This window comes from Colossoma macropomum, unplaced genomic scaffold, assembly GCF_904425465.1.
Source record: "Colossoma macropomum unplaced genomic scaffold, Colossoma_macropomum, whole genome shotgun sequence".
NCBI classification, from domain to species: domain Eukaryota; kingdom Metazoa; phylum Chordata; class Actinopteri; order Characiformes; family Serrasalmidae; genus Colossoma; species Colossoma macropomum.
The window spans coordinates 42,991,872-43,005,299 of record NW_023494793.1 but is presented as its reverse complement, the minus strand read 5'-3'; the positions used below and the strand labels follow the sequence as shown (position 1 = coordinate 43,005,299).

Here is a 13,428-nt window from a genome sequence, read left to right as displayed (position 1 = left end):
GAAATTACTTTGGAAGATGCAAGTCAGACACCACATGACCAGTTACCCTCACTCACAGTCGGACACTGGCCTTGGCTCTGGAATCAACTTCTTTTGGCTCAGCAATTTCTATCACTATGCCAGGCACGGAAGGCTTCCCTTTTTGTTTGGCAATGAGTTGTTGAATTTCTTGGAGAAAAAGAAAGAGAAAAGCTGAAAATGTGTCTAAGTTCCCACCATTTTTCTGCATCTGGGTGGTTACACTGGAGGGCTTGCACCAGCCTGACAGCTGGTGCCTGACCTAAGGGCTGTGCCTTTTAAGGTAATAGCTCACCAGATGTTTGCGGCCCTGTGGGTTAGATTCTGATTGTAAGAAGAACTTCTGAGCTTATAACTTGGAAAGCTGATTCCTGTGGGCTTTTAGCTGTCCAGTACAGGTGGAACTGTGCTGAGAACCATATAAAAGCGGAAATGGGTGTAGTGTAAAAGTGGAAATGGGTGTAGCATAAAAGTGGAAATGGGCATAATGGAAAAGTAGAAATGGGTGTAGTGTAAAAGTGCAAAAGGGCATAGTGTTAAAGTGGAAATGGGTGTAGTGTAAAAGTGGAAATGGGTGTAGCGTAAAAGTGTAAATGGGTGTAGCATAAAAGTGGAAATGGGTGTAGCGTAAAAGTGAAAATGGGTGTAGTGTAAAAGTGGAAAAGGGTGTCGTGTAAAAGTGCAAAGTGGCGTAGCGTAAAAGTGGAAATGGGTGTAGCGCAAAAGTGGAAATGAGTGTAGCGTAAAAGTGGAAATGGGTGTAGCGTAAAAGTGGAAATGGGTGTAGCATAAAAGTGCAAAGGGGCGTAGTGTAAAAGTGGAAATGGGTGTAGCGTAAAAGTGGAAATGGGTGTGGTGTAAAAGTGCAAAGTGGCGTAGCGTAAAAGTGGAAATGGGTGTAGCGTAAAAGTGGAAATGGGTGTAGCGTAAAAGTGGAAATGGGTGTAGTGTAAAAGTGCAAAGGGGCGTAGTGTAAAAGTGGAAATGGGTGTGGCGTAAAAGTGGAAATGGGTGTAGTGTAAAAGTGCAAAGGGGCGTAGTGTAAAAGTGGAAATGGGTGTAGTGTAAAAGTGGAAATGGGTGTCGTGTAAAAATGGAAATGGGTGTCGCATAAAAGTGCAAAGAGGCGTAGCGTAAAAGTGGAAATGGGTGTAGTGTAAAAGTGGAAATGGGTGTCGTGTAAAAGTGGAAATGGGTGTAGTGTAAAAGTGGAAATAGGTGTCGCGTAAAAGTGGAAATGGGTGTCGTGTAAAATTAGAAATGGGTGTAGTGTAAAAGTGGAAATGGGTGTAGTGTAAAAGTGCAAAGTGGCGTAGCGTAAAAGTGGAAATGGGTGTAGTGTAAAGGTGAAAATGGGTGTAGTGTAAAAGTGGAAATGGGTGTAGCGTAAAAGTGGAAATGGGTGTAGCGTAAAAGTGGAAATGGGTGTAGTGTAAAAGTGCAAAGGGGCGTAGTGTAAAAGTGGAAATGGGTGTGGCGTAAAAGTGGAAATGGGTGTAGTGTAAAAGTGCAAAGGGGCGTAGTGTAAAAGTGGAAATGGGTGTAGTGTAAAAGTGGAAATGGGTGTCGTGTAAAAGTGGAAATGGGTGTGGTGTAAAAGTGGAAATGGGTGTAGTGTAAAAGTGGAAATGGGTGTCGCGTAAAAGTGGAAATGGGTGTCGCGTAAAAGTGGAAATGGGTGTGGTGTAAAAGTGGAAATGGGTGTAGTGTAAAAGTGCAAAGGGGCGTAGTGTAAAAGTGGAAATGGGTGTAGTGTAAAAGTGGAAATGGGTGTGGTGTAAAAGTGCAAAGTGGCGTAGTGTAAAAGTGGAAATGGGTGTAGCGTAAAAGTGGAAATGGGTGTAGTGTAAAAGTGCAAAGTGGCGTAGCGTAAAAGTGGAAATGGGTGTAGTGTAAAGGTGAAAATGGGTGTAGTGTAAAAGTGGAAATGGGTGTAGTGTAAAAGTGCAAAGGGGCGTAGTGTAAAAGTGCAAAGGGGCGTAGTGTAAAAGTGGAAATGGGTGTAGTGTAAAGGTCAAAATGGGTGTAGTGTAAAAGTGCAAAGGGGCGTAGTGTAAAAGTGCAAAGGGGCGTAGTGTAAAAGTGGAAATGGGTGTAGTGTAAAGGTCAAAATGGGTGTAGTGTAAAAGTGCAAAGGGGCGTAGTGTAAAGGTCAAAATGGGTGTAGTGTAAAAGTGCAAAGGGGCGTAGTGTAAAAGTGGAAATGGGTGTAGTGTAAAAGTGGAAATGGGTGTAGTGTAAAAGTGCAAAGGGGCGTAGTGTAAAAGTGGAAATGGGTGTAGTGTAAAGGTCAAAATGGATGTAGTGTAAAAGTGCAAAGGGGCGTAGTGTAAAAGTGGAAATGGGTGTAGTGTAAAAGTGGAAATGGGTGTAGTGTAAAAGTGCAAAGGGGCGTAGCGTAAAAGTGGAAATGGGTGTCGCGTAAAAGTGGAAATGGGTGTCGTGTAAAATTAGAAATGGGTGTAGTGTAAAAGTGGAAATGGGTGTAGTGTAAAAGTGGAAATGGGTGTAGTGTAAAAATGGAAATGGGTGTGGTGTAAAAGTGGAAATGGGTGTAGCGTAAAAGTGGAAATGGGTGTCGCGTAAAAGTGGAAATGGGTGTCGTGTAAAATTAGAAATGGGTGTAGTGTAAAAGTGCAAAAGGGCGTAGTGTAAAAGTGGAAATGGGTGTAGCGTAAAAGTGGAAATGGGTGTCGCATAAAAGTGGAAATGGGTGTGGTGTAAAAGTGGAAATGGGTGTAGTGTAAAAGTGGAAATGGGTGTAGTGTAAAAGTGGAAATGGGTGTCGCATAAAAGTGGAAATGGGTGTGGTGTAAAAGTGGAAATGGGTGTGGTGTAGTGTAAACGTGGAAATGGGTGTGGTGTAGCGTAAAAGTGGAAATGGGTGTAGTGTAAAAGTGGAAATGGGTGTAGTGTAAAAGTGGAAATGGGTGTAGTGTAAAAGTGGAAATGGGTGTAGTGTAAAAGTGGAAATGGGTGTAGTGTAAAAGTGCAAAAGGGCGTAGTGTAAAAGTGGAAATGGGTGTGGTGTAAAAGTGGAAATGGGTGTAGCGTAAAAGTGGAAATGGGTGTGGTGTAAAAGTGGAAATGGGTGTAGTGTAAAAGTGGAAATGGGTGTGGTGTAAAAGTGGAAATGGGTGTAGCGTAAAAGTGGAAATGGGTGTCGCATAAAAGTGGAAATGGGTGTAGCGTAAAAGTGGAAATGGGTGTAGCGTAAAAGTGGAAATGGGTGTGGTATAGTGTAAAAGTGGAAATGGGTGTGGTGTAAAAGTGGAAATGGGTGTGGTGTAAAAGTGGAAATGGGTGTCGCGTAAAAGTGGAAATGGGTGTGGTGTAAAAGTGGAAATGGGTGTGGTGTAAAAGTGGAAATGGGTGTGGTGTAGTGTAAACGTGGAAATGGGTGTGGTGTAGTGTAAACGTGGAAATGGGTGTGGTGTAGTGTAAAAGTGGAAATGGGTGTGGTGTAAAAGTGGAAATGGGTGTGGTGTAAAAGTGGAAATGGGTGTAGCCAAGGGACAGTGGGTCTAAAAAGGTCCCAGGAGACCTTTTAAAACTATTCCTGGGGAAAAAAGCCTAAGCACCCTATGTTGGTGGAAGGAGACGCTTGTGGTAAAAGCCAGAGCCGTACAGGGCAGCAGAACTGGAAAGATCGTTATAAAAGGGTTCACTAAAGTGCATTGCTCCAGGGTTGTGTGACAGCTCTGGCTTCTTGGATCTTCACCCTCCACCATTGGGGGTGAATTTCCTGCAGGTCACTGGAGAAAAAACAGCTCACCACAGACCTTGTTGGCTTAAAACCTGGCCAGGGGTGGGGCTAGGTGTACAGCTCTCTGTTTATAGCTTCTCTGTCAGAACAGTTCTGGTGTTTCTTGATCTTGTAGTCCAAGACTTTACTTCTGGCATATAGAATAGAGCTGACTTGAATTTTCTAAAGGGAGATCCTCACTTTAGGAGATGTTTTCAGCTTCCTCCTCTTTGGCATCAATCCAGTAAAGAAGTCAGATGCAGGTCAAACACACACACCGCATGTCCAGTCCATGAACTGGTGTTTAATGATGGTGGTGTCTTCTTCAAGCTTGTTGTTTCACCCCATTTCCCAACATAAAATGGTCGGATTCACTGTCACTGCTGCAGAGAATAGTTGCAGATGTGTGGTCATGGAGACCGGTCAGGATGCTGATGTATTTCTCAGGATGCTCTGTTTCTGACAGGGTGAACCACAGAAGCTGCCGGTTCACAGATTCGAATGCACTGGAGCTGTGAGAGCATTGCTTTAGACGAGGGGATGACTCAGTTGCAGAGCATGCATGCAGTTACTTTCACAGTGATGGACCAGAGGCAAATACCTCTGTGTGGCTTGTCCCCTTTTTGAAAGATGGTGTAAAGTAGGACATCTCCCATATCTTTGGTTATTTCCTCCTGACAGATCTTCAAGAGTGAAGCATCGTTGTGCCAGAGGAATTCAGTTTCACTCATCTTGAAAACTGCAGCTGGGCCTGCAGATTTATCTTGAAGATAACATCTTCCAGGAGGTCAGATGGATCAGCCACCCTCTCCTTTGTGTGTTGCTGAGGGATCTGGTCAAGAAGCATTACGTCACCTATTATATGATTGAGCAGGTTTTCAAAATGTCTTCAATAGAATAGGATTTCATGGGGTTTCTAAAGACTTTGTCCATCTTTAGACTCGAGAGGGTCGGATCCATGCTTGTGGGGCTGTAGACAGTCCGGTCCGGGTGATCTACTGACCCGTACAGTTTATTTCCAGCACTTCTGGCTCTATGCACCCGAAGGCCTTCATTGAAAGTGATCAGATGTGTTAGATTAGGGTCGCAATAAAACTCTCCAGGGAGGTAGATTAACAGGATGGAACTCGGGCCCCCTTGTTGATGGCATTTAAGAAACCCTTAGTATGTCTTGAGATGGCATAATGTTGGATCTCAGCCAGTTTGCAGTTAGTGTGGAAGTTCTCACGCCCACAGTCGGACACTAGCCTTGGCTCTGGAATGAAACTCTTGGCTCAGCAATTACTATCCCTTTTCCAGACCTGGAAGTAGGCCTGTCACAATTATTACATAATGGCCTTATCACAGTTATTTGAAATGATTGCGCTGACTGCAATTATTTTCCACAGTCGTTAGATTTTACAGTCATATTAAGCTGCAACAGGCGGAATGTAAATTGAGTGTTTTGGATTGAGGCAAATTAATGTAAATAAAAGAAAGCAGTAAATGAATTCACTGTGATGTACGAAAACAAACAAAAAAAAGTTTACTTTGGACTTGGTGATCTAACATTCAGAGGGCAGCACTGAGTAATATTTGTTTATTTGTTGGCTATGTAGCTAATTCTACAGTTTTTTTTTATCATGTATCCTATTAGAATTAATTAAGAAGAATTAATTAATTGCTTATATATTTTCATTCTGGTGAAGATTGAAAGAATGGGGGCAGTCATCAGCTAGAAGGTAGGGAACCAGCCTTGTGACTGGAAGGTCGCCGGTTCAATCCCCTGAGCCGACAGTACATGGCTGAAGGGCCCTTGAGCAAAGCAACTAACCCCTGGGCACCGTGGACAGAGCTGCCCACCACTCCGGGCAAGTTTGCTCACTGCCCCCTAGTGTGTTTGTTCACTAGTGTGTACGAGGTGTTTCACTGCACGGATGGGTTAAATACAGAGGTGAAGTTTCCCTGTTGTGGGACTTATAAGGTCACTTAACTGTTAACATGTAGCTCTGCTCACCTCTACACACGATTCTATGTAACTGTAGACATACATGTGAGTGTGTGCGCTATTGACAGTGCAGCGAGTGTTAGCTACAGTAAACATAGCTTGCAAATATAGAGGCTATTCAACTTGAACTGTAAGAGTTGCAAACATTGTACAAGAAAAGACAATTAAAGCATTAATCACAATTATTCGTCAACTAAAATGTCATGATGTCACGCTTGAGGGCAGTCGTGGGCTGAAGGTTAAACCAAAACCAGCCTTTGTGACTGGAAAGTTGCCGGTTGGATCCCCTAAATTGATAGGACATGACTGAAGTGCCCTTGAGCAAGGCACCTAACCCCCCAACTGCTCCCCGGGAGCTGTGGATAGAGCTGCCCACTGCTGTGGGCAAGTGTGCTCACTGCCCCCTAGTGTGTGTGCTTTCACTAGAGTGTATGTGGGTGTTTCACTGCACGGGTGGGTTAAATGTGGAGGTGAATTTCCCCGTTGTGGGATTAATAACTTACTTACTTATTTACTTACTTACTTACTGACTCCTGGTTCTCAGTTGGACTCTCACCTCACTACAAACTCCAGCTCCCATGATCCCGCAGTATGTCATGTGACTCTGTCCACCAATCATCAGTTAACCAGCAGATCCAAGTCACCTGAGCACTGATTATCATCACCTGTATGGCTGTTTGTTTAAGCCTGTCTGTTTCACTGTTACCTTGTGAAGTATTGCCTCTGTTCTCAGTGCACACTGAGCCGTTTTCTTGTTTACTGCTAATCCCGTCTTTGACCCGCTTTGTTTCTCTTTTTTCGTCTTTCAGATTATCCCCTATTGGCTTTGTTTACATGTTAGCTAGATCTCTTGGTTTTGACCTTCGATTGTTCATGACTATGATTTCTCCTGGTTTATTTTATATCTGCAAGTGTCTAATTTGTCAACCCAGTGTTACCTACGATCGTGACAGCCCTACCCATAAGGCCTTTACTTCCTCTTTTGGCAATGAGCTGTTGAATATCTGTGTCGTTGCTGTCAGAGCAGTTCTGGTGGTTCTTGTAGCCCAAGACTTTACTGCTGGTTTGTCGAATAGCTGACTTGAGTATGTTCCAGTGTCCCTCACCATCCTTAGGATACTCTGATGGGAAGTCCTCACTAAGGGGGGCTTGGGGGAGTTGTCTTAGGCTGTCCCAGGTTCTTAGTGCTGAGCCTAGAGTGCCTTTGTCCTTCTTGGCATTAACCTGGTATACACCGTAGACTGAATGAGATGCTGCACCCATCAGCTCGAGTGGGGTCTACATCAAACCCGCCCCTTTTCAAACAATGCCATTGTCTGTTAATGTGCCAATGTTTGTAGCAGGGTTGTGTCCAGGAATCTTGACCTCATGTCTGAAGAGAAGTGATGTCCATATAGCTCTCATCTCCAGGCGTCCTGCTCCTGACTGAATGGTACCAACACCCTCTTTCCCAGCAGTGCATTCCAAAGTTTATGGTCTTAATATATTGAGATTTCCAAGGATGGTTTAATGTTCCTTAGGGACATCTACAGCAAGCTGGTCCAGGTTGATGTAGCAGGGTTCTTTTTCTTCTTGTAAGCCCAATGTGGGTGCATATACAATCAGCAGTGACCATCAGGTTGTTGCATAAAATAACATAAAAAAGAACTGTCGTCTTCCACACAGACAGGATTGATGTCTTTGCTGTTGTCACCTTTGTTGTTGGCCGCTGACATCTCACTATATCACTGCTTCTCAGCGTAGGTGGTAGGTTTAGTCTGGCACCTTTCTACTATAGAAGACCCTAAAAGAAGCTAAAACTTGACAAGACACCACACCATGAGAGGGGCCTGCGTCTACTAACCCTTATTTACCTCTTATTTAGCTCCACTTAACGACAGATCATTACACAGGTATACAACGCTTTACCGAAGTTGCAGCCACACAAACTCTTGCACCTGCTGCCTTAATCAAACAGATGGAGGATTTGTGTTTGGTAGCCCAGATCTGTTCCAGTTCAACATGACAGAGTGTGTAAGGAGCGTTTAATTAGACCATTCAGACGGGTGACATGATTTATTAGCTGTGATGCGCATTATGTGCACTCTGATTGGCTTTCTAATGCTCTGGGGTTACTATTCCTCCTATCAGTATAGATCACAGTTACAAACTCCAGTAGTTTGCTTTGGTAATATTACTTCAGTTATGAAAGGCAGACTCTCTGGTTTCAGCAGTGCAGTTGGATTGTGCTGTAATGCAGTAGTAGTACATTAAGCTGTTTGTCCAGGGCAGTGTGTTATATTGCAGTGATATTGCACTAATGAAGTCTGTCACTGTTATGGAATATCATTCCTACCAGGTAGAGGAGAATTTTTATTTTTTTTTACTTTTGGTGATTCTAGCAGCAGTGTCTCGAAGTGTAGACTTATTTATTTTGATTTCTTATGACAAAATAATATCCTTTTCTCAAACTTTTGAAATATTAAGACAGTCGTTTTTTGACAAGGTAATTTATTATTTTGAGAAAATGCCTCATTATTTTGCAATTCTAAGACCATTTTTTGACATACTGCTGCCAGAAACAAGGCGATTTTCATTTCTCCTGTACCTGTTGAAAATGGCCATCCATACACTGCCCTCTTGCCTTTTATGCTTCTTTATCTCTCCTGGAGATCCCCGAAACTGCAGAGTAGCCCACTGTGGCGGCTTTGGAAAGAGTCAGACGCTCACAGAGCAGGCTGTGTTTAAAAATGTGTAATAAGAGCAAATCCAGAATCGTGGTACAAAACAGGCAAAGGTCGGTAAATGGGCAAACGGGACATTAAAGGCTAGACTAAATCGGAACAGGAGAACACGGGCAATAGGTCAAAAACACAGAAGAGAAAACAGAGTCAAAAGGGCTCAGGCTACAGTCGTGAACGAGACGGGAAAACAAACCGGGAAGTCAAACACAGACATAAAGGCTTGGTAATGCACTGAGGGCTGAGTGCAAAAGAATCAACTGACTCAAACATGTATAGACAGTCATTACAACAGGTGTCAACAAGCGATAATCAGGTGAACAAGAGCATGGATCAGGTGGATGGTTGAGAGTTTGTGCTCATGTGATCCCAGGGTATTCTGGGAGTTGGAGTCCTGAAAGGAGTGAGGAATATTAGTCTCTGCTAAGCCAGCGTGACACCCACCTGATCAAACTAGTGAAGGTGTTCAGAAAAGGCTGATTAGTCTGAGCAGTTTTTTCACTTTAGGGTTCAACGATTGGTGACCAGCTACATTAGAGATGTTTTACTGGCTGTTGGTGTTAGATTTTGGTCAGTATTGATATTGTGTTCAAATTAAAGTTCGAACTTGTAAATTTAAAATATATTTTATATTTGCAACATCCCACATTTGCACAGGATGATCTCATCAGCATGTGACTAAACAAAACATCTTTGGTTTTCAAGTGTCGGTACAAAGAAGATCAACAGTTTCAGCTTTTAGAAAGCTCTGCAGCTGGGAATGAGTTCCTGAATATTGCAGAATTTTATTATTTTTAAAAGAATTTTTTTTAATATAAATAAATATATTCCAGCGTGAATTTCATTTCAGTATTTTTCCAGGTCCATGGCTCATGAGCTGTTCATCACTATTGTTAAATTGGAACTGAATGTTGAAGCAAGTCATTACAGATGACCAGTCACGTATTTTTCCACCAGGCAGTGCAGTGCAGTGCGTTTACTAATCTGAATCCTGAACTATCCACACTCTGGTTGAGTACCTGTGTCCGTTTCCCATCACATGACAGAACTATGAAAGTAGGCGGGGTTCTCTGGAGCTTGTGTGGTCAAGCAAATCTAGCGTTAGCAGTAAACACACCCAGTAACAACAGCAGAGGAGCTTCAAGCACTGATTTACCTTTTATTCTGAATTTGGTTTTATGTGAAGAGTCACAGGCGGCATGGTGGCGCAGTGGGTAGTGCCGTCACCTCGCCTGGGTTCGATTCCCCAGCCGGGTGACCAGGTCCTTTCTGTGTGGAGTTTGCATGTTCTGTGAGGGTTTCCTCCCACAGTCCAAAGACGTGCATTCAGGCCAATTGCAGATGATAAATTCCCCCTTAGGTGTGAGTGTGTATGTTTGTCTGTCTGTCCTGCGATGGACTGGTGACCTGTCCAGGGTGTTTCCTGCCTTTGCCCCCAGTGAACGCTGAGATAGACTCCAGCACACTCCGCGACTCAGAAGGATAAGCAGCTTAGAAGATGGATATGTGGATGAAGAGTCACAGAAAATAGTTCTGGCAGGCTAGTTTATTTTCTTTACGCTGCAAAAAATGGTCTCTTGTCAGGTGAAATGATCTTAAATTTAGGCGATATATCTAACATTTCCTACTTTGGGATAGTTGTGCACTTATTATAAGATTATCCAGCTTATTTCCAGATTTTTGTACTTGTTTTATTACTTGTTTTATTTTGTACTTCATTTTATTAAGTAAAATTATCTCACTATGCTGGCAGATAATTTTGCTGGTTTCAAGCTCATTTCTTACAACAAGCACAATTATCTGCCAACATAGTGAGAATTTTACTTGATAAAATTACTTAAATAAGGTAAATCGTCTAGAAATTAGTTAAATAATCTTAAATTAAGCTTAAAACAATCTCAACAGGAGAAATATTAGATTTCCTGACTAGATTTAAGATACTTTACTTGACAAGACAAGATTTTTTTGCAGTGTAGAAATGCCTGTACACTTGAGTGAGGATGCATGACAACCTAGTGATGATTGTGTTTGACTAATCAATGGTCTGCACTCTCGCTCCACCCATATGTCCCTGTTTGGTTTGCTTGGTACCCCTGCAAGATGGGTAACTACAGTCAGTGCAGGTACTCAGGTTCAGGTTCACTTGGCAGTGAAAATGATGACAAAATGAGTGCTTATAGATTTATAACCGTACCAAACCGCACTGCCTGGTGGAAAAAAGCCACGTGTTTTATGCAAGATGTTGGACTCACCTCACCTCGACTTCTCGCTTATGCCTGTTTAACATGCTCACAGTTTTTGTCTTGTTTCCACTCTTTCAGGACAATGAAGGTGTGTTTTTTAATGGAACGCTCATGTGTGACCTCTGTTTGTGTGTCCTGTAGAGAATGAGACGGTTGCTGTGTGGGAGGCAGAGTTTCCATGTGGTTTCAGACAATGTCCACATAAATACAACTGCACTGGCAACTGGGTAGGCCCCAATGACGGAATCACGCAGTTCGATAATATTCTCTTCGCCGTGCTGACCGTCTTTCAGTGCATCACCATGGAGGGCTGGACCACCGTGCTTTACAATGTAAGTGATGCTTACAACATCTCTCGGCCATGCTTTTCGATTCTGTCGAGGATCTCATCAGCTTCAGGCACTGAAAGGTTTCTGAGAGTCTAATAGCCATATCCTGTCGTCTTGTCTGCTGCGGAGAGTCAGGGCGTTTGGGTGGGTTCATTTACTGGGCCACACTAACCACAGTAAGATCATCACTGACCGATTGTTGGTGCTGCTCAGTGTCCCCTTGTTTGCTGAATACTGAATGTCCATACCTGTTAGAGTTCTGCACCGAGGGAATATTAAAGCTAGTCTGGGGCCACACATACACAGATAAGCTCTACAGGCTGCGTCAGGCTCTCAGCCTGTAAGAGATGGACACACGCTTGAAAATACAAGGCTGGCAAACTACCTTAATGGCAGTAGATAGACAGATAAAGTGGAGGCTTGTTTTTTCTTGTAGACTTGGTGAGTGGGGTATTGGAGGCTGGATGGGTTGGGCCGATGAAGAGGCTGGGCAGATGAGTTGAGGCAGGAGTGGCAGTGTTTGGGCAGGATGGAGTGCGGGGGCTTGGAGGCAGGGTGGACAGAGGCTGGGTGAGCGGCAGTGCAGAAGTGGGATGGGCGAAATCTTAGTAAGCAGAGGTTGGGGCTGAACGATTTGGGGAAAATATCTAATTGCGATTTTTCCTACTAATAATGCAACTGCAGTTTAAATTGTGAATTTTTTAAAAATTGAGATTCAGGCCTGATTTATTTTGGCCAAGACCCCTGAACGTAGTGTGCCAAACTACCAGTAAGCTGTGGTTGTGATGTCACAACACATGGAGGTTTGGTTGTCTCTGATTGGTCTACCTCATCTACAGGCGTCTCAGTAGCTCTTATTCTATTTCAATTTCCCCTCTTAAAATTCAAAACAATGGGTTCTTTAGTAAAGACAGTGTTTCTATAAAGAACCATAAACACTCAACACATGCTTAAAAAGTTCTTTGCATGGTGAAATAGTTCTTTAGATTTATGGAGAATGTGTTATATATGGTTCTATATAGCACCAAAATGTTCTTCTGTTGTTACAAGCTTGACATCGTAACAACAGCAGAACCTTTTATGTTTCTATGTAGAATCCATATACAACACATTCTCCATCAGTCCGATGAACCATTTCACCATGCAGAGAACCATTTTAGCATGCAAATGGGTCTTTGAGCGTTCATGGTTCTTTTTTTTAAAGAACCTTGAAGGAGAATCTTTTTAAGAGTGTAGGTTATAATACAAAAATGCAGCTTTTAAAAATTGCACTTAAATTGTGCACTTAAATCTTAAATTGTGATTTCAATGTAAAACAATTAATCTTTCAGCCCTAGCAGAGGTGCGGAAGCAGAGGCTAGGTGGGTGTAGGCCGATTGGACAGATGAACAGAGGCTGGGCATGCAGATTGAGGCAGGATGGGTGGAGGCTGGGTGAGTAGGAAGCTGGCTGGGTGAAGGTCCAGAGGCTGAGCAAGCGCCTGTGGCGTGGATGCAGGATGGCCAGAGGCTGGATGTGGTGAAGTGCGGTGGATGGCCTTTCAAAGGTGCAGAGGTGGGACAGGCAGAGGTCAGGTGGATGGAGACACAGAGGCTGGTCAGGCAAATTGAAGAATTATGGGCAGAGACTGGATAAGTACAGGTAGAGACAGGCAGGTAGAGGCATGGAGGTGGGACCGCCAGTGGCTAAATAAGTTGTGGAGGCGGGATGGGAAGAGGCAGAGAGGCTGTGTTAAATGAAGAAGCCGCATCTCCCATCTATGAATCTGCCACTAGTCCAAATCCTCAGTGCTGAAACACTGCAGTTAAGGACAGGTGCACTGCCTGCTGTACTCACACATTCACTTAGGGCTCTGAAATCGAGGCTTCATTCCAGTGCACCACTTATGACCTGATTAGGAAGTGTCTACATTGATCTGTCAGTGAGCCTAATTTATGTATATAGTACCCCCCTTATTTTGATCTTTGTAGGAGATTAAACACTGTGGAGGAGGTGAAACTAACCCATTGCAGGAGAAGCTGTCTGATAAAGTGCCTGTTGTAGTTCCATTAGGAACAAGTTACTGTTCTCAGTGTGGTTCATTATCTGGCAAATGAAATCACTTTGACTATGTTTCTAAACATATGTGAGTAGGGAGTGTCCCGTGGTGGTGTTATAAAACCACCCTGAATCTCTTGAGCTTGTGCTCTAATTCTCTATATCCCAGCTCTCAGCTATTTAGGGATACAACTGTTGGCAAGTAACTTGGCAAGCTTTTGCTGGAGCTTTTCTTCCTATCATTTTTTTTTGTAGTTTTACATTCTGCTGTACTACTGTTTATATTTCAGCTAATTAAAAAATCTCATGAGTGTTTGGTTGTAGTTCATACTACGAGTGAGGCACTTGA

The 13,428-nt window shown here is 43.2% G+C and overlaps 1 protein-coding gene across 1 annotated transcript in view; it reads left to right on the top strand.

Moving 5' to 3' along the window:
- The window catches only part of LOC118814116 (voltage-dependent R-type calcium channel subunit alpha-1E), a 162,726-nt gene that overhangs the window by 47,178 nt on the left and 102,120 nt on the right, over nucleotides 1-13,428 (top strand). The window contains exon 6 of the mRNA XM_036579777.1: nucleotides 10,855-11,045. Within this exon, the coding sequence (XP_036435670.1) occupies nucleotides 10,855-11,045 (191 nt within the window). The remainder of the gene's footprint in view (nucleotides 1-10,854; nucleotides 11,046-13,428) is intronic.